Below are 22,502 nucleotides of genomic sequence, written 5' to 3' on the forward strand. Positions count from 1 at the left end.
GGGTGGGGTTATATCCTGCCTGTTTGGCCCTGTCCGGGGGTATCATTGGATGGGGCCACAGTGTCTTCTGATCCCTCCTGTCTCAGCCTCCAGTATTTATGCTGCAGTAGTTTATGTGCCGGGGGGCTAGGGTCAGTCTGTTTCATCTGGAGTATTCTCTTGTCTTATCCGGTGTCCTGTGTGAATTTAAATATGCTCTCTCTAATTCTCTCTTTCTCTCTTTCTTTCTTTCTCTCGGAGGACCTGAGCCCTAGGACCATGCCTCGGGACTACCTGGCATGATGACTCCTTGCTGTCCCCAGTCCACCTGGCCATGCTGCTGCTCCAGTTTCAACTGTTCTGCCTGCGGCTACGGAACCCTGACCTGTTCACCGGACGTGCTTGTTGCACCCTCGACAACTACAATTATTATTATTATTTGACCATGCTGGTCATTTATGAACATTTTAACATCTTGACCATGTTCTGTTATAATATCCAGAAGAGGACTGGCCACCCCTCATAGCCTGATTCCTCTCTAGGTTTCTTCCTAGGTTTTTGGCCTTTCTAGGGAGTTTTTCCTAGGGAGTTTTTCCTAGCCACCGTGCCTCTTTCACATGCATTGCTTGCTGTTTGGGGTTTTAGGCTGGGTTTCTGTACAGCACTTTGAGATTTCAGCTGATATACGAAGGGCTATATAAATAAAATTTGATTTGATTTGATTTGATGTAGGACCTATCAGCTCTACATTCTCCACATGACATACACTCTAATGATCATGTTGTAGAATTAAACCAGAAAGACATTACCCCTCAACAATTTCAATGACTGTTTTATTGTCACCAGAGTCACATACAGCAAAATAATCTTTAGTCATCATACACCTGTATGGTTATCCAAATAGCTAGGAATTGTTATTTAGAAATGTAACGTAAACTCACTCACTTTTGTACATCGCCTTGGTCCATACAATTGACCTTATTTTAGCGCCCAAAAAACGTAATACTTCCAGATCAACTGTAATGTCAATACCATTGTAGAGCACAATTTCTTCCCTTTCCAACAAAATCCACGACGAGACCTCCACGCTGCCCGTTTCTGCATGATTCAAGAAGGCAATGAGCTCCGTGGGGAAGCGAAACTAATGCTTGATAGTGAGAAGGACAGATGTCATGTGGGGAAACGTTTTTTTTTCACTCGATCTGTCCAATTTATCACCTCTAAAATGTAAATAAAACACTATAAAGAGTTTATATAATGTGTCATTACATATCTATTTGAAGGTTTGTGTCGAATTTGAATTGGGTTTTTAGGGCGGTGCTAAAGTGATCTTCAGAAGTAAACATCGTATTTTGAGAGTCATGATCACTTGCAGTGATGACGCAAAAATGACTAGGTATCCCCCCCTTACCCCCGTCACTGTACATTTCTTGTTTTTAAACAATGAGAGAAGTGCTACACCTGGTGGAGAGAGATTGTAAAACAGAAATAGTTGCTTTATGCGTGCTGTATGTTACGGCATGACACGTCACGATGTGACGGAAGTCCGTTTTTTCAACTTTTCTCCAATACTATAGAGCCATTACCATGTCGATCAACGCCCGAATAGAAACGTAGTTCACACCCCAGATTTTGAAGTCAACACAGTCACTACAGTGATTTTAGTTTTCTTTGCAGCCTCGTTTGAATGTCGTAAACCCCCGAAATATACTGCTAAAAATGCATAGCATCAATGCCTACCTCTTGCAGGAACTGCTGACACACTCCAGCCACATGAGGTCTAGCATTGTCTTGCATTAGGAGGAACCCAGGGCCAATCGCACCAGCATATGGTCTCACAAGGGGTCTGAGGATCTCATCTCGGTACCTAATGGCAGTCAGGCTACCTCTGACGAGCACATGGAGGGCTGTGCGGCCCCCCAAAGAAATGCCACCCCACACCATGACTGACCCACCGCCAAACCGGTCATGCTGGAGGATGTTGCAGGCAGCAGAACGTTCTCCACGGCGTCTCCAGACTCTGTCATATGTTGTAATGAGACACTGAATACCCTTTCTTAGTTTTTTATAACCTTAACATTATTTACCATTATTTATCCAATGTCATTTCACATCCCATTATGCCTCTACATACACGTCATCACACGGGATGCCACGCCCACCATGATGGCGTCATACCCATTGAACCCATTTTTTCCCTCACTAACACACAGGCATTGGCTGTTGGTTATGTTGTTGTACACATTCAAAGATATCCGTTTCAACGCTTATGTGTCCAACTGTCACGCCCTGACCTGGTGAACTCTGCTATTTTGGTCAGGGTGTGGCATTTCTATGGTTTATTTTCTATGTTTTGGTTATAGCCTTTCTTTGTGTTTTATTTCTATGTTGGGCTCGGGGGTGATTTCCCAATCAGACAGCTGTCGCTTGTTATGTCTGATTGGGAATCACATTTAAGTTCCTTTTCCCCCACGATGTTTGTGGGTTGTTGCCTCTTTTGTTTGAGCAAGTTAACGTTTCGTCTATTCTTTGTCTGTTTTGGTAACGTGTTTATTTGTGTCTAAATAAACATGTGTTGCTCCCAGCTGCGTTTTGGTGCGCTTCCTTATCACCCGACGACGAGCGTTACACCAACTTTGTCAAGTGTCCCACTTAACCAATACTCACCCTACTCCTGGCTCTATAAATAAATGAAATCATTGAAAATACTACACCAGCATAAGTTAGCCACAGAGGTTCAATAGCTTATTTTAAAAAGCTAGAAGGTATTTAGCATTTTTTCAAAATACAATTGAGGGAAAAATCTGTTTGAATAGGTGAGTGGCACTGGAAAGTTGGTGGACTATAATTTTGTAAACCTTTTGATCTGCGTGTCCACTCTTTTCATTGGCCAATACTACTGGTTGCATTTAAGATGAGTCATTCGTTTTATTGATCTCAGCACGTACATTTCAGAGTAGCTTGTGATTTTGCTAATTTGTGTGGTATAACAAATATTAATGTATGTCTCCAGTCATGTAAAATGACATAGAATTGCAGGAAATTATTTTTTAGAAAATTCATTTTTTTCTCCTGACCTACAAACCCCTCAGCACCTGGTCTTTAGGACTGAGCCCCGAATGTTATGAAACTATGGTGACGGCCCTGCCCAACCCTGCTATCCTAATGGACTCGCCTCTTCTTCAGTGTGCCATAGAGGACGAATAGGAGAGCTCCAGCTGCCAACACAGCCACCACCCCCACAACGGGAGCCCAGGGAAACACTGGTTTACCTGGGAGAGGACGAATTACCAGATAAAGACACAGCTACTCACATCAGAACATTTAACCTACAACCCTGGTGAAGGTGACCATCTACAGAAGTTGACTAGTTGAGACCAGCCCATTAGGAGAAATATAAACCAGCCCATCTGACATTTGTTAGACCGACAATATTAATTAAATGGATATCTTACCTGATATACTGAGACTCACAGGTGCAGAGTCAAGTGGTCCGTATTGATTCTCAGCCTTACAGAAGTACTGCCCACTGTCCTCATTGCTGATGTTAAGGATGATGTAATTCTGCCCTGATCCTGTTTCTGAGAACCCCGTCCGTTCTTCATTTTTCTTGTACCAGGTGTATTTATCCACTGGTGGCTTGGCATCACTGCTGCAGGTCAGAGTCACTGATCTGCCCTCCACTATTTCACCAGAGGGACTGACTGTGACTGACACTGAGGTGTTCTCTGGGAAGTCTGGAGGAGAAAACGATGAAGACAGTTTGTAACCTCTAGATTAACACCCACAGCTGACGTTGTGGTGACATTGAGCTGTTTATGGCATGTTATTTAGCGCATGCTGACTGGGGTCCTTCCACTCCAGAGGGGGTTACTACGAAGCAGGGTCAATGAGTTAGCCAGCTAACTTGCCTAAATATTCTAAAATATTGTTTTATTTCTTAGAAAAAAAAGCTTAAAATGACATGGTCTAATTGACTTTACAACCAACAACACATTGAAGTTCAGCTTTCTTAATGAATCAGAAAATCAATGGTTATTTCTAGTTGTTTATCAAAGTTACCTTTAGTATACCCCTTTGTTGTTTTTCAAGCTAATGCTAAGATGTAGGTCAGTAAACAAAACCATATTTTGGTTGCTGACTCAGAACCAATAGATGATTTGATAGGGACATAAACAGATGAAATGCATACATTTCTAATATCCTCTCTAAGCCCTCTACTCACATCCCACTACAAGGATCACTGCCGGACCAGGGGAATCCTCTCTGCCGCTCACCGCACAGGAGTAGCTGCCTGCATCCTCCCTGCCTACCGGGTCTATTTCCAGGTAGTTGGCCATAACCTTGACCTTGGTGGTGTAGTTCAAAGGTTGTGTCCCTGTACCAGGTGTAGGTGGGATTCTCGCTCATGAAGCAGGAGCCACAGGTCAGGACAGCCCACTCGCCGTCCAAAGCTAGGTCAGGTGTCAAATCAACATGTAGCCCTGGGTAGAGTGGGGGTCATTTTGATTTAGTTTTGATTTGATTTCAAACAAAATAGCTTTATTAGATCAAGTCAAACCCAGGAAAATAACAGACAGTAACGTAAAGCATAATTGTCACGTTCTGGCCAGTATATAAGGTTAATTGTTTGTAGTTTGGTCAGGGCGTGACAGAGGGTATTTGTTTTATGTGGTTCAGGGTGGTGTGTTTGGTTTGGGGGTGATTGTTCTGTGTTCAGCCCTAGGCTTTGCCAGACTGTTTAGTTGTTCGTTCGTTCTCTTGGTTTGTTATTTTGTATTCATTTTGGAAAGTTAATAAATAAAAATGAGCATACACGTACCTGCTGCGTATTGGTCTACATTTTCAGACGACGATTTCGTTATATCGTCGGAAGACGAGGACGAAGACAACCGTGACAATAATAGATTCTCCTCCCAAAGCTTCCAGAAGATTCTCCTCTTATATTGTGTCTCAAAATTACGGAGACATCCGTTGACGGACAGCGGGATGATTGTCAGTCAAAAAACACGTGCTTTTGTTGGCCTTTGTGCAGACTTTGTGCGAATACAATAGAAAATAGCTGTCTTAAGTTGAACATTTGACGGACAAAAACGGACAGTGATGAATTGTCACGTTTAACCTGACTCCTGGATTCCCCATCCACCCCCCAGGAGTGACATTAGTCCCAAACAGGAAGCTGAAGGTGCCTGAATTGCTCTCTCTCAGGTCTGTGATTCTAAGCGTGTAAGAGCAGGGTATGGTCAAAGAAGAGCCCTTTAAAACCCTAGGATGCATATGTCGGGTCAAAATGACCCGGCCTAATGTTTTTTTGCTTTATTGATCCCCCCAAAATGTCATCTAATATTCCAGGAATTCATTAAATACGGTGTATTTAATGTTCCAACATTCTAGTTTTGTTTTTTAATTTCTTATTTTTTTAAGTAAAAATAGTTTTTGCATCGCTACCCCAAGTTTTCATATGTGGGTCAAATATGACCCGTAGGTATTTCCTATGGAATTCACTACATTGCACTCGTCAAACTGACCTTTCTTTTTGCTGCAACAATAAAATCAATGTAATTAATAAAGTATTTATTAAATATCTTATTTTTAATGTTCGGTAATCACAGTTTTTGTTTCTCCTTTTTAACTCATTGAGTAAAATGAGTTTTTGCATAACTACCCCAAGTTTACATATGTCGGGTAAAAAAATTACCCATACACATTTCTCATGGAATTTGATAGGAACCTTTGATCCTAGTACATTTTTCCAGTCAGGAATATATTTACAGTGGACAACACATCTGCAGTCAACAATTTCACAATACTGGAAGACAATTATGCTCATCATCTGATACATGCAAGTATTTTACAAAAAGTTGACCTCACAAAACATTTGATGTCTTCAGATAAAAAAATATTCTATAACATTTGCACGTCCATCATTACAGAAGTTAGAGAGAAATGTATACTATATAATAATAATCTATCTATCTAGCCTGATCTTGATCTTAGCCAGCTAGCCATGCAGCTAGTATAAGTTAGTCTGTTTGTCGGTTGGTCGGATATAATGTTTCGCCCCAAAAATTTAATCAGCCAGCTAATCAGAGAGAGGGGGGTGGGGGTAGGGGAGTAGTTGGAAGACGACTAGGAGAATGTGGGAGGGGGGGTCTAAACTTAGCCACACTAATGCTAAAATAATTGGAGTATTGGGAAAACCACAATATGTTTTATGAGTTTTACTTACTTTTCAAATGATTGATGCGCGTATACAACTATTGTCTACCTTGTTGTGTTTCACTATTCACTGTGTTGTAAATGGCTCATAAGAATGCTGCCAGATATACAACCAACATGGTTTTACAGATGCTGGATGAGGAAGCCATTGGTGCCTCTGACTCAGAATCTGAGGTATCCAATTCAGATGACACAGACTATGTGCCTGTGGGTCAAGTTGGAGTTGTGGATGCACCTGGTTGTCCAGCTGTCCTAGATGATTCTACAGATGGGGAGGACTCCTCTGAGGAGAGTTGTGGATGCCCCTGGTAGTCCAGCTGTCCTAGATGATTCTACAGATGGGGAGGACTCCTCTGAGAGGAGTGAAAACCAGTCAAATAAAAGGGGTCTTACTGGAGTGAACATCCCCCCCACTAAAGGCAGGACCAGAAGCCATAACATCCTGAGGAGCTGCCCAAGGTCTGTGCCGGGGTCAACAGTTGTGTCACCAAAAGATGCCTGCGAGCTGTTCATTAGTGACAACATCATTGAGGAGGTCCTAAAGTGTACAAATTTAGAAGGACTGAGAAAAGCGACAGCAAAAGGGACAGAGTGGAGAGAGGTCAACAAAGAGGAACTAAAGGCCTTTATGTGTTTAACCCTCCTCGCCGGCATGGAGAACAGCTGGAATGTCTCCACACGGGAGCCAAATTTTGGATCCACTGCAGAATCCAATGTATAAGGTCACCAAGTCGGTCGGAAGATATGAGGATATCCGTCGCTACCTGAGGCTTGATGACAAGAGGACCAGAGTGTTCAGAGAGGCAACGGACCACCTGGCAGCCTTCCAGTATGTGTGGGACCTTTTCTTAGCAAACTGTAGAGGAAGGTTCATCCCCAGCGACTGGATGAGCAGCTTGTGCCGTTCCGGGGCAGAAGCAGGTTCACACAGTACATGCCCAGCAAACCTGCCAAATATGGCATACAGATCTTCTGGGTGTGTGACGCAAGAGTCCCATTTGCCATTGATGGCATAGTCTACACAGGCTGACAGCCAGCAGAGGAGGTTCAGAACAACCTTGGAGAGAGCGTTGTCCAAAAGTTGTTCAGTGGAATGAGACAAACAGGTGAAATAGTACGCTCTGTAAGTATTATTTCAATACCTCGCTCAGCCTTGTTTATCTTTTGTAGTGTGTATTTTAGATAGACATTTTAATCATTATTGTGAGATGTTGCTATCTTGAATCCAGAAAGAATTTAATAGAAATTCCAAATGTATAATTTTGGAAATAAAGTAAATTGACAATTTGTCCCTTTGTTTTGAATCACAAGTCGCAACATCACAATGGACAACTTCTTTACTAGTGTACCTCTGGGAAAATAACTTGACAATTGTGGGGACTCTATGACAAAACAAGCCAGACATACCAACAATTATGAAGCCATCCAAGTTCAGGAAAGTGCATCGCTCCGAGTTTGGTTTTAATGGCAACTTGGCCATGGTGAGTTATGTGCTGAAGCAGCGCAAGGCTGTTGCCCTCCTGAGAACCCTGCATGACAACAAAGCGGTGGATGAGGCCTGTGCGAAGAAGAAGCCAGAGATGATCCAATACAATAACTGCACAAAAGGAGGAGTGGACATTATGGATCAGATGGTGCGTAATTACACATGCAAACGCCAGTCAAGGAGGTGGCCAATGGTGCTGTGGTACAACCTGCTGGATGTTGCCACCTCAATGCTTACACCATATTTATGGCACAGAAGCCCAACTTCATGGTAGGTGTGAACAGCACCTAAAAGCTGTTCATCAAGGAGCTGGTCAAAGAGATTGTGATCCCACACATGCAGAGGCTCATAGAAGGCTGTTGCAACCTACCAAAGGTCATCACTGAGGAAATGGAAAGATGTAGGGTGATGAGAGAGCCATGCCACCACCACTCACAGCAGCCAGGGCCATAAGAAGAAGAGGCGCCAGCTCTGCCCAAGCGCAAAGGATAGAAAAGTCAGCTGCTGGTGATCTCAGTGCAACACACCCGTCTGCAAAGAGCACAGTCACATGCTTGTTGTTTGTAACAAATGCATGGACTAAGACAGCATAACACACACATACAGACACACACACTTTGTTAATTTTAGTGTTCATGTTTTCTAAATTCACAATTGTTAGTGATGTTATTTATATTGATGATGAACTTTGGATTTTCAAATAAATGTTTTGAAATGTTATAAAACATGTTTAAGGTAGTTTTTGTTTTGTTATTCACAATTATATTGATTATAAGAAAAATATACTAATATTTTCAATAGCCGTTCTGAATTATCATAATATGTTATCGTTGAAATGTGTATCAAACTGTTGAAGAGAGACCAAAAACATTTCAAACAGTAAAATAATTATTGAAAGGTCCAAATCATCACTCAAAATAATTATGTTCCACAAAATGGATAATATTTTAGACCCATCTAAATAAAACACAGATATTACATTATCGGGTCATCTTGACTCGTCAGGTTTACTATGCATCCTAGGGTCACACATCAGGATGCTGAATAGTAATTCCATCGTTAATGAATTGATACTGAAGATGGTCACACTCTATATACTATGAGAGGTCAACCTCTTGTGGTGAATTTGTTTTTAACTGACAAACTAAAAAATAAGTTCCAAGAAGTAAGAAGTACATTTGTGGTGTTGAAATCTGTGCCATCTGCTCCAAGAGAGTTTCGAGTTCCTTTTCTGTGAAACCAACGAAAGAGAAGTACTGTGAGGTTTAGTTTTCAAATGAACACAGTACCAATAAATCCAGATCATTCCTTTACCAATACCAATACCAGTACCAATAAATCCAGATCATTCCTTTACCAATACCAATACCAGTACCAATAAATCCAGATCATTCCTTTACCAATACCAATACCAGTACCAATAAATCCAGATCATTCCTTTTCAAATGAACACAGTACCAATAAATCCAGATCATTCCTTTACCAATACCAATACCAGTACCAATAAATCCAGATCATTCCTTTACCAATACCAATACCAGTACCAATAAATCCAGATCATTCCTTTACCAATACCAATACCAGTACCAATAAATCCAGATCATTCCTTTACCAATACCAATACCAGTACCAATAAATCCAGATCATTCCTTTACCAATACCAGTACCAATAAATCCAGATCATTCCTTTACCAATACCAATACCAGTACCAATAAATCCAGATCATTCCTTTACCAATACCAATACCAGTACCAATAAATCCAGATCATTCCTTTACCAATACCAATACCAGTACCAATAAATCCAGATCATTCCTTTACCAATACCAATACCAGTACCAATAAATCCAGAACATTCCTTTACCAATACCAATACCAGTACCAATAAATCCAGATCATTCCTTTACCAATACCAGTACCAATATATCCAGATCATTCCTTTACCAATACCAATACCAGTACCAATAAATCCAGATCATTCCTTTACCAATACCAATACCAGTACCAATAAATCCAGATCATTCCTTTACCAATACCAATACCAGTACCAATAAATCCAGATCATTCCTTTACCAATACCAATACCAGTACCAATAAATCCAGATCATTCCTTTACCAATACCAGTACCAATAAATCCAGATCATTCCTTTACCAATACCAGTACCAATAAATCCAGATCATTCCTTTACCAATACCAATACCAGTACCAATAAATCCAGATCATTCCTTTACCAATACCAATACCAGTACCAATAAATCCAGATCATTCCTTTACCAATACCAATACCAGTACCAATAAATCCAGATCATTCCTTTACCAATACCAATACCAGTACCAATAAATCCAGATCATTCCTTTACCAATACCAGTACCAATAAATCCAGATCATTCCTTTACCAATACCAATACCAGTACCAATAAATCCAGATCATTCCTTTACCAATACCAATACCAGTACCAATAAATCCAGATCATTCCTTTACCAATACCAATACCAGTACCAATAAATCCAGATCATTCCTTTACCAATACCAGTACCAATAAATCCAGATCATTCCTTTACCAATACCAATACCAGTACCAATAAATCCAGATCATTCCTTTACCAATACCAATACCAGTACCAATAAATCCAGATCATTCCTTTACCAATACCAGTACCAATAAATCCAGATCATTCCTTTACCAATACCAATACCAGTACCAATAAATCCAGATCATTCCTTTACCAATATCAATACCAGTACCAATAAATCCAGATCATTCCTTTACCAATACCAGTACCAATAAATCCAGATCATTCCTTTACCAATACCAATACCAGTACCAATAAATCCAGATCATTCCTTTACCAATACCAATACCAGTACCAATAAATCCAGATCATTCCTTTACCAATACCAATACCAGTACCAATAAATCCAGATCATTCCTTTACCAATACCAATACCAGTACCAATAAATCCAGATCATTCCTTTTCAAATGAACACAGTACCAATAAATCCAGATCATTCCTTTACCAATACCAATACCAGTACCAATAAATCCAGATCATTCCTTTACCAATACCAATACCAGTACCAATAAATCCAGATCATTCCTTTACCAATACCAGTACCAATAAATCCAGATCATTCCTTTACCAATACCAATACCAGTACCAATAAATCCAGATCATTCCTTTACCAATACCAATACCAGTACCAATAAATCCAGATCATTCCTTTACCAATACCAGTACCAATAAATCCAGATCATTCCTTTACCAATACCAATACCAGTACCAATAAATCCAGATCATTCCTTTACCAATACCAATACCAGTACCAATAAATCCAGATCATTCCTTTACCAATACCAATACCAGTACCAATAAATCCAGATCATTCCTTTACCAATACCAATACCAGTACCAATAAATCCAGAACATTCCTTTACCAATACCAATACCAGTACCAATAAATCCAGATCATTCCTTTACCAATACCAGTACCAATAAATCCAGATCATTCCTTTACCAATACCAATACCAGTACCAATAAATCCAGATCATTCCTTTATCAATACCAGTACCAATAAATCCAGATCATTCCTTTACCAATACCAATACCAGTACCAATAAATCCAGATCATTCCTTTACCAATACCAATACCAGTACCAATAAATCCAGATCATTCCTTTACCAATACCAGTACCAATAAATCCAGATCATTCCTTTACCAATACCAATACCAGTACCAATAAATCCAGATCATTCCTTTACCAATACCAATACCAGTACCAATAAATCCAGATCATTCCTTTACCAATACCAGTACCAATAAATCCAGATCATTCCTTTACCAATACCAATACCAGTACCAATAAATCCAGATCTTTCCTTTACCAATACCAATACCAGTACCAATAAATCCAGATCATTCCTTTACCAATACCAATACCAGTACCAATAAATCCAGATCATTCCTTTACCAATACCAATACCAGTACCAATAAATCCAGATCATTCCTTTACCAATACCAATACCAGTACCAATAAATCCAGATCATTCCTTTACCAATACCAATACCAGTACCAATAAATCCAGATCATTCCTTTTCAAATGAACACAGTACCAATAAATCCAGATCATTCCTTTACCAATACCAATACCAGTACCAATAAATCCAGATCATTCCTTTACCAATACCAATACCAGTACCAATAAATCCAGATCATTCCTTTACCAATACCAGTACCAATAAATCCAGATCATTCCTTTACCAATACCAATACCAGTACCAATAAATCCAGATCATTCCTTTACCAATACCAATACCAGTACCAATAAATCCAGATCATTCCTTTACCAATACCAATACCAGTACCAATAAATCCAGATCATTCCTTTTCAAATGAACACAGTACCAATAAATCCAGATCATTCCTTTTCAAATGAACACAGTACCAATAAATCCAGATCATTCCTTTTCAAATGAACACAGTACCAATAAATCCAGATCATTCCTTTTCAAATGAACACAGTACCAATAAATCCAGATCATTCCTTTACCAATACCAATACCAGTACCAATAAATCCAGATCATTCCTTTACCAATACCAATACCAGTACCAATAAATCCAGATCATTCCTTTACCAATACCAGTACCAATAAATCCAGATCATTCCTTTACCAATACCAATACCTGTACCAATAAATCCAGATCATTCCTTTTCAAATGAACACAGTACCAATAAATCCAGATCATTCCTTTACCAATACCAATACCAGTACCAATAAATCCAGATCATTCCTTTATCCAGATCATTCCTTTTCAAATGAACACAGTACCAATAAATCCAGATCATTCCTTTTCAAATGAACACAGTACCAATAAATCCAGATCATTCCTTTTCAAATGAACACAGTACCAATAAATCCAGATCATTCCTTTTCAAATGAACACAGTACCAATAAATCCAGATCATTCCTTTTCAAATGAACACAGTACCAATAAATCCAGATCATTCCTTTTCAAATGAACACAGTACCAATAAATCCAGATCATTCCTTTTCAGGGGGTAAACAAACAAGTACAACTAAAATGTCATTTAATCTCAACTAGTTTACCTGTAGTCATGAGCAGGATGAATACCAGGTTGGAGTGTTGAGATTCACCACCCTGCAGAGATAGAAGATGGTGGAGAAGAGGATACAAAAGCATCATCATCATCATCATTATCAAGACAGAACATACATCATGTACAGTATACTAACCAGTCATCATCATCATCATGACAGAACATACTTCATGTACAGTATACTAACCAGTCAACATCATAATGACAGAACATACTTCATGTACAGTATACTAACCAGTCAACATCATTATCATGACAGAACATACTTCATATACAGTATACTAACCAGTCAACATCATTATCATGACAGAACATACTTCATGTACAGTATACTAACCAGTCAACATCATCATCATGACAGAACATACTTCATGTACAGTATACTAACCAGTCAACATCATCATCATGACAGAACATACTTCATGTACAGTATACTAACCAGTCAACATCATTATCATGACAGAACATACTTCATGTACAGTATACTAACCAGTCAACATCATCATCAGTACAGAACATACTTCATGTACAGTATACTAACCAGTCATCATCATCATCATGACAGAACATACTTCATGTACAGTATACTAACCAGTCATCACCATCATCATGACAGAACATACTTCATGTACAGTATACTCAATTGAAAATAACATGAGAAGAAATACTATGATATGAAAGTATGAGACGACACACAAGGCCTGATAAGAGGAACATCTGTTCATAAGTACAACATACATAATACTAACATACATACGACTAAATGGCTTATTACATTCAACGTTCCCTAACAGTCATCTGTAGGATAATTAGTCTCTCAGTCTGCGGCCATCTGTCAATTTCCCCTCTCAAAGATCTCTCCCCACCTCTGAAGACTGTAGCACCTACATTGTTTTAACAAATCATTCTGTTCTAATACTACAACTGTTTTTTTCACATCCAGACAGACCACCACAGGGACTATCAAATACAATTGATGGTGATTCAGTTCATGGATCCTCCTACTGTGTATGTATTTATACTACTGTGTGAGAGCTCTAACAAAACCATTCAAATGTATGTATTTATTTTAGTACCTGCCAATGAACTAGTTGAACTTGAACAAAGATAAAATAATATAGAAGCACTCTTACCATGTTGAAACAGGAGTCCAGTGGGAGTTCTTTCTCACTGTCACTAGAACAGTAGAAACACTTGGACAGACACTGATGGACTTCCTCTTCTCTTCTTCTCTTTTTGTCAGCATTTTTTTCTAGTTGTTCCACAATAAAAAATCTATTTGTGTGTTGGTTCTTCTATCCTTGTTTGCCCTCACAGCTGAGGGTAGAAGTGCTCTACACTCACCGGACAGTTTATTAGATACACCCATCTACTACCGGGTCGGACCCCCCTTTACCTCCAGAACAGCCTGAATTATTAGGGGCATTTTGCAAGGTGTCGGAACCGTTTCACAGGGATGTTGGTCCATGCTGACACGATGATGGTATCACACAGTAGGTTGGACAGCAGTACATTCACGTTGTGAACTGCCCGTTCCATCTCATCCCAATGATGCTCTATTGCACTTGTAAAACTCATTCCACGGAGCATTTGCGGGTTTTCACTTCAACCTTGTACCTCACCTGGTTGTCTAGATCTTAATTGAAAGGAAAAACCTCAAAACCCGCAGACACTCGGCCCTCCATGGAATGAGTTCGACACCCCTGTTCTATTGGGTTGAGGACTGGGGACTGAGCAGGCCACTCAAGTAAACTGAACTCGCTTTCATGTTCCAGGCCGATGCTGTTCCCCTCCTCAGTTTTCTTCTGTTGGTGATTGCCCATTGGAGCCTCTTCTTAGTTGAATTAGTTAAAGAGGATGACTACTGATAAATAAGGAAAAGAAACACACTAGACCTTATAGTGGTGTATGCGTCTCATGAAAACCCCACAGCACCACACTAGACCTTATAGTGGTTTATTAGTAGACAGTCTCATGAAAACCCCACAGCACCACACTAGACCTTATAGTGGTTTATTAGTAGACAGTCTCATGAAAACCCCACAGCACCACACTAGACCTTATAGTGGTTTATTAGTAGACAGTCTCATGAAAACCCCACAGCACCTCACTAGACCGTATAGTGGTTTATTAGTAGACAGTCTCATGAAAACCCCACAGCACCACACTAGACCTTATAGTGGTTTATTAGTAGACAGTCTCATGAAAACCCCACAGCACCACACTAGACCTTATAGTGGTTTATTAGTAGACAGTCTCATGAAAACCCCACAGCACCACACTAGACCTTATAGTGGTTTATTAGTAGACAGTCTCATGAAAACCCCACAGCACCACACTAGACCTTATAGTGGTTTATTAGTAGACAGGCTCATGAAAACCCCACAGCACCACACTAGACCTTATAGTGGTTTATTAGTAGACAGTCTCATGAAAACCCCACAGCACCACACTAGACCTTATAGTGGTTTATTAGTAGACAGTCTCATGAAAACCCCACAGCACCACACTAGACCTTATAGTGGTTTATGAGTAGACAGTCTCATGAAAACCCCACAGCACCACACTAGACCTTATAGTGGTTTATGAGTAGACAGTCTCATGAAAACCCCACAGCACCACACTAGACCTTATAGTGGTTTATTAGTAGACAGTCTCATGAAAACCCCACAGCACCACACTAGACCTTATAGTGGTTTATTAGTAGACAGTCTCATCCATATGAGTGAAAGGTGGATAAGACTTCTTCTTCATCTTATGTTCTAACTAAGCTGTTTTATTCTGACTCTGTGTTATGTGAATTAAGTTATCAATGTTCTTAAACCAAACTTCAATGAAACTACTCAGTCTACCCCACCAGTGTGTGTAAGATTCTGGTTGAATGAAGCAGACGGATAGCCAGCCTAAAAGGGTCAAAACGTTTATTTATGAGAGCTCTGCCCTTCTCATTTGAACAGTGTCTTATTCACACACAGTATTGGAATATAGTTTTTAACCCATTATTATAGCCTTATTTCAAATACATTTCAACAGGTTATAGGGTTTCTGAGTGAAATCATTTAGTCAACCCTTTAATCATATCATTTCCATTACACTCTGTCCTTACAGAACTCATACAGAGAGTTAAAGAGGAACATACATCCAGTCTGAAGAAGTTTAGGTTTGTGTTTGAAGGCACCGAAGAGGAATCTGTTTCACCTGTCCTTGTGATTGTCTCCACCCCCTCCAGGTGTTGTTTATTATCCCTGGTGTATATATCCCTGTGTCAGTTTGTCTTGTATGTTTTTTCAACCGACGTGTTTTTCCTGTACTCCTTGTTCTATTCTCTTTTGTTAGTCCACCCGGTTTTGACCCTTGCCTGTTTGCATACCCGCCTGCCTGACCATTCTGCCTGCCCTGACCTCGAGCCTGCCTGCTACTCTGTACCTCCTGGACTCTGAGCTGGTTTTGACCTTTTTGCCTGTCTACGACCATTCTCTTGCCTACCCTTTTGGATTGTTCAATAAATATCAAATTCTCAAACCATCTGCCTTCCGTATCTGCATCTGGGTCTTGCCTTGTGCCCTTATAGTACGAACTGGCCATGACAGACCCAGCAGACTTGGATCAGCTCCGCCACGCTGTCTCCCTGCAGGTACTTTTGGAAGGGCTTCATTCCCTGACGGAACGCCACGACCAAGGGTTTAAGGTTATTATGGAGCAAATCAGGGAGTTAGCGCATAAGCAGCCTGCCACCTCTGAGAACCCCCAACCACCCAGTAACCTTTTTCCTATTAGTAGTGAGTTTGTACAGCCTACCCCGGCTCCCGAGAACCTTGCTTACCTCCTCCGGAGAGATATTCTGGGGATCCTGGTACCTGCTGGGGTTTTCTTTCTCAGTGCTCTCTTATTTTTAAGCTACAGCCATCTTCGTTTCCTTCGAACCGATCGAAGATAGCGCATATTATTACGCTAATGTCGGGAAGGGCGCTCTCCTGGGCTACGGAAGTTTGGGAGCAACAATCTGCCATGTGTCGTCATCTGGAGGATTTCATGGCAGAGGTGAGGAAGGTGTTCGATTCTCCGGTATCCGGGAGAGAGGAGGCCCGAAAACGTCTTGAATTACCTCAAGAGTCCCATAGTGTGGCAGACTATATTGTTGATTTTCGCACGTTGGCCGCCAAGAGTGCCTGGAATCCGGAGTCTCTTTTTGATACCTTTCTTCACAGATAAACTGGTTGTAAAGGTTGTAAAGGATGAGCTAGCTGCTCGGGAATTACCGGTGTACAAAGATTCCCTCGTCGCCCTCAACATTAGAATTGATGGACGTCTAAAGGAATGCAGGAGTGAGAGGTCTGGCCTAGGTCACACTCGTTTATCCGCAGAGGCTCGCACACCTTCAAAGGAATCCGGAAGTCCCCGAAGGCTGTATTTCCGAGAGGATCTGAAGCCACCCGATCTCCCTCGAGAATCACTGGCGACGGGTGAGTCAGATACTCCGGAACCTATGTAACTGGGCAGAGCTAGATTATTGCCTAGGGAACGTTCACATAGGCTGAGTTCCAACAGTTGTCTGTATTGTGGGGCTGCGGGACATTATATAGCCACCTGCCCAGTTAAGAGACCTATTTCTGTAGTCGGTACAAGTACTGGGAATCTTCTAAATCCCATCAACTGCACTCCCTTTTTTGTGATGCTGCTGTGGAGAGACCAGTCTAAATCTCTCCTGGTGCTCATTGACTCTGGGGCGGAGTTTTATGGATGCTATCTTAGTTTCTGAATTAGGTATCCCCACTCAACTCCTCTCTGTTTCCATGGACGCTAGAGCACTGGACGGCCACTCCATTGGTAGTTACCCACAGCACTGTTCCTGTTAATCTACGGGTTTGAGGAAATCACAGTGAGGCTATACATCTTCTCGTCATTGAGTCTCCCCATGTTCCTGTTTTGGGATTTTCTTGGCTCTTAAAACACAACCCCGTTATTGACTGGACCACAAGTTCAATCCTGGGTTGGAGTCCGTTCTGCCATTCCCGTTGCCTCAAAGCAGCGCAGCCTTCCCTGATGCGACCTCCTCAGAGCTTAACTCAAGTCTCCGATTTTTCTGCCGTCCCCACAGAGAACCACAACATCCTGGAGGTCTTCAGCAAGGCACGGGCTACTTCTCTTCCCCAGCACCGTCCTTATGATTGTGCCATTGATCTCCTCCCAGGAACCACACCACCTCGTGGTAGGCTATATTCTCTATCCGGGCCAGAGACCAAGGCCATGGAGGAGTACATAGAGGTGTCTCTGGCTACTGGGACGTCCGTCTGTCTGCATCTCCTGCCGGCGCAGGGTTTTTCTTTGTGGAGAAGAAGGACAAGACCCTGCGTCTGTGCATTGACTACCGGAGTCTAAATGACATTGCGGTTAAGAATCGTTACCCCCTACCACTCCGCTCCTCGGCTGTTGAACCTCTCCAGGGGGCCACCATTTTTTTCCAAGCTGGACCTTCGGAATGCCTACCACCTGGTTCGGATACGCGAAGGAGATGAGTGGAAGACCGCATTCAACACACCCAGCGGACATTATGAGTACCAGGTCATGCCGTTTGGACTCACCAACGCCCCCGCTGTCTTCCAGGCTCTGGTAAACGATGTGCTCCGGGACATATTAAACCGTTTTGTGTTCGTCTACCTTGATGACAGCCTATTTTTTTCCCGGTCTGCCCAAGAACATGTTCTTCAAGTCAGACAAGTCCTTCAGTTGCTCCTGGAGAACCAATTGTTCGTGAAAGCCGAGAAGTGAGTTCCACCGCTCTTCAATCTCCTTTCTGGGATACGTTATCGCTGAGGGAAATGTCCAGATGGATCCTGGAAAGGTGAAAGCAGTGGTGGATTGGCCTCAACCTACATACAGGGTGCAGTTGCAACGTTTCCTAGGTTTTGCTAACTTCTACCACCATTTAATTTGGGGTTACAGCACCCTGGCGATCTGCCCAGGACCTAAAAGCTTCATCTCTGTGCCTTCCTGTCCCATCGTCTCAATTCTGCAGAGAGGAACTAGGATGTAGGCAACCGAGAACTCCTGGCGGCCAAGATGGCATTGGAAGAGTGGAGGCACTGGCTGGAAGGAGCAGAACAGTCATTCTTGGTCTGGACCGACCATAAAAATGTGGAGTATCTCCGTACAGCAAAGTGCCTTAACTCCAGACAGGCCCGGTGGGCTCTCCTGTTTACAAGATTTAACTTCACCATTTCCTACTGCCCAGGGTCCAAGAATGTGAAGCGTGAAGCCTGACGCCCTCTCCCGCCTATACAGTTCCTCTGCCAAACCCTCAGTCTCCGAAACCATTCTCCCTACCTCATGCCTTGCAGCCTCAGTGGGTTGGGGTATTGAGACCCTGGTTCCCAAGGCACAATGTTCCCAGTCTGGACCTGAAGAGGGGCCTGGGTAACCAGCTGTTTGTCTCTAACTCAGTCCAGTCCCGGGTCCTGGAATGTGCTCATTCCTCCAGGCTGACCTGTCATCCCGGTTCCCGCCATACCCTAGCATTCCTCCGACAACGTTTCTGGTGGCCCACAATGTTTCCTGGCGTCTCTGCTTTCGTCACCACGTGCACGGTGTGTGCCCAGAACAAGATTCCACGGCAAGCTCCTTCTTGCCTTCTTCAGCCACTACCAGTCCCTCATCGTCCCTGGTCTCATATCTCTCTGGATTTGTCACTGGGCTTCCCCCGTCTGATGGCAAAACCGTCATTCTGACAGTGGTGGATCGATTCTCAAAGTCCGCTCATTTCATCCTCATTTCATCCCTCTCCCCAAACTTCCTTCTGCCAAGGAAACGGCCCAGCTCATGGTGCAGCACGTCTTCAGGATCCATAGACCCGGTGGATATGGTTTCCGACCGGGGTCCTCAGTTCTGGAAGGCGTTCTGCACCCTTATTGGGGCGTCACCCAGCCTATCCTCCGGATTCCATGCCCAGTCAAACGGCCAGTTGGAGGGAGCTAACCAGGACCTGGAGACCACCCTAAGTTGCATGGTCTCAACCAACCCCACTACCTGGAGCTGACAACTGGTCTGGGTGGAGTATGCCCGGAACACCCTTCCGTGTTCAACCACGGGACTCTCCCCTTTTGAGTGCTCCATCCGGTATCAACCTCCGCTCTTCCCAGAACAAGAACCAGAACTCAACGTAACCTCGGCCCAGATGTTCGTCAGCCACTGTCGACGTACCTGGAGAAGAGCTTGGGTAGCACTTCTCAAGACCAACTCCAGGTATCGTTAACAAGTGGACCGCCGCCAGACTCCAGCTCCCCGCTACCGCATTGGGCAGAGGGTATGGCTGTCCACACGGGACCTGCCCCTTCGGGTAGAGTCCCGCAAACTGTCCCCCCATTTCATTGGTCCATTTCCCATCTATAGAGTCCTTAGTTCCACTGCTGTCCATCTCTTGTTACCCCGTACCCTCCGTATTCACCCTACGTTCCATGTACCTAAGATTAAGCCCATGTCGCACAGTCCTTTTTCTTCTGTCCCCAGGCCCACCCCCCCTCCCCGTGTCATTGATGGCCATCCGGCATACACGGTGAAACCTCTCCTGGGTGTTCGACCACGGGGCAGGGGTTTCCAGTACCTGGTTGACTGGGAGGGTTACGGCCCGGAGGAGAGGTGCTGGGTTCCCGCTAGATACATCCTGGATCCAGCCCTCATCACCGACTTCCACCACCGAGGTCCCCGGGGTCAACCAGGTATGCACCCAGGTAGGACGCCGGGTGGTGCCCATAGAGGGGGTGGGGGGGTACTGTCACACCCTGATCTGTTTCACCTGTCCTTGTTATTGTCTCCACCCCCTCCAGGTGTTGTTTATTATCCCTGGTGTATATATCGCTGTGTTTCCTGTCTCTCTGTGCCAGTTCATCTTGTATGTTTTTTCTATTCTCTTTTGCTTGTACTCCCGGTTTTGACTCTTGCCTGTTTTCTGGACTCCTTCCCCCTACCCGCCTGCCTGACCAGTTTGCCTGCCCTGACCTTGAACCTGCCTGCCACTCTGTACCTCCTGGACTCTGAACTGGTTTTGACCTTTTTGCCTGTCCACGACCATTCTCTTGCCTACCCCTTTTGGATTGTTCAATAAATATCAAATTCTCAAAACATCTGCCTCCCGTGTCTGCATCTGGGTCTTGCCTTGTGCCCTTATAAGGAAGAAACTCCCCTCAACAGCATCTACACTAGGGTTAAATGGCAGGAACCCAGTTACCAAGATTTACTGGGATTTACCGCCCCAAAATAACTGCGAGAAACCGTTAAATTGTGAAAAAATTGTAAATTGTGAAAGGTAGGACTACATTTGCTGCAGCATAGCCCATGCTACAGTAATATAAGGACCGAATGAGCGTCTAATATACCCATCTCCATCTGGCTTTCAGGGGTCACCTTGTTTTTTAATTGTAAATATATATATTTTTTAATTGCAGCTGCAGAGTTTTAAAACAGCCAATCCCCCTAATATCATTTTAAATCAGCGCGAGCACTCAGTGTTTCTCTCGCTCTTCAGCAACTCCATTCAAATTGCATCCAAAATAGATATTCCTGTTTTAGATTGATTTATATATATATATACAGTGGCGACCCGTCATTCAGGGAAGGTGGGGCAGAGCCAGCAGAAAATACGGAGCGTTGCACCGTGATTGGCTCAGTATTTTGTCACTCATGTGGACAGTATGTCAACACCAAGTCTAAGAGTAGAGCTACAAAATTCGAACTCCTTGGGTGCTGCCATAGAGTTACATTAGAAGTTCCCATCCAAGAAAGCTCAACGTCATTGGCCAAAGATAAAATTACGTCAAATTATGTTATACCTACAGTAGCTTTGACTGGACTGATCATGTCAACATCATACTTTCAAAATCTTAGCTAGCAGTCATCATGAATCAAGTCGACAATCTACTGGCAAATGCTTTTTAATCCTTGTCATATGAAGAGAAATAATGAGGAAAAATTGTAGATTAAACGTATCGGTGCTCATCGGCCATTGGACCTAAACATTACACAAGTTGGAAATCGCAAATTCAACAATGAGTGGTTTGGAAGGAATCAGTGACAGTGGCTAACTGCAAGCATTACAAAGCAATCAAATTTGTAAGTCGCTCTGGATAAGAGCCTCTGCTAAATGACGTAAATGTAAATATGTAAATGCGATCACTAGCCTGCTATTCAGTGGAGTGCCTGTGTGGTCCCAAATCTGGAATTAAGGGGATTTTTTCCAAGTTTAAAATGATAAACATTCAACATTGGCCATGCTGTCAATGAAGCATGATTTGTACCATGCTCAAAACAACTTAACTCGGAACTGCGAAAACTTGACCTCAGTCTGTTCAAGACAACTGGAAAGTCTGGAATAAACAAGCTCTGACTGCGGAAAATACGTTTTAAACGGTCATCCAACTCGGAATTGTAAATCCTTTCTAGAGCTACGACCTGAAGATCAATGACGTCATCATGATTCGACCTTGTTATTTTCCCCAAGTTCCCAGTTGTTTTGAAAGCACCATTAATCCAGAGAATGTCAAACTTTGATGACAAAATTTGCCCACGATGGACCGCCACACCACCTTCCTGTTCAAGTGAGCACAGCACAAGGTGAGTCCAAAAATGTATTGTATGCTGCTGCATAAATTATGTAATATGCCAGGGAAATATGTATACTGTAGCTAAGAAAGTAATAAT

At 42.5% G+C, this 22,502-nt stretch overlaps 1 protein-coding gene across 7 annotated transcripts in view; it reads right to left on the minus strand.

Moving 5' to 3' along the window:
• Positions 1-13,999, minus strand: part of LOC115207668 (B-cell receptor CD22-like) — a 63,211-nt gene extending 49,212 nt beyond the window's left edge. For 2 of the 7 annotated variants that reach the window (XR_003881036.1, XM_029775033.1), the window contains exons 1-3: positions 4,802-9,255; positions 4,205-4,463; positions 3,435-3,716 (exon numbers count right to left, since the gene is read on the minus strand). Coding sequence is in view for 2 of the 7 variants with exons in the window: in XM_029775033.1 (XP_029630893.1) it covers positions 3,435-3,716; positions 4,205-4,319 (397 nt within the window). In the remaining 5 variants the exon portion in view is untranslated. The other 5 variants (XM_029775003.1, XM_029775012.1, XM_029775043.1 and 2 more) reach the window with 5 other exon arrangements.
• Between the last annotated feature and the right edge of the window lie 8,503 nt (positions 14,000-22,502).

This window comes from Salmo trutta, chromosome 1, assembly GCF_901001165.1.
Source record: "Salmo trutta chromosome 1, fSalTru1.1, whole genome shotgun sequence".
Lineage (NCBI taxonomy): Eukaryota > Metazoa > Chordata > Actinopteri > Salmoniformes > Salmonidae > Salmo > Salmo trutta.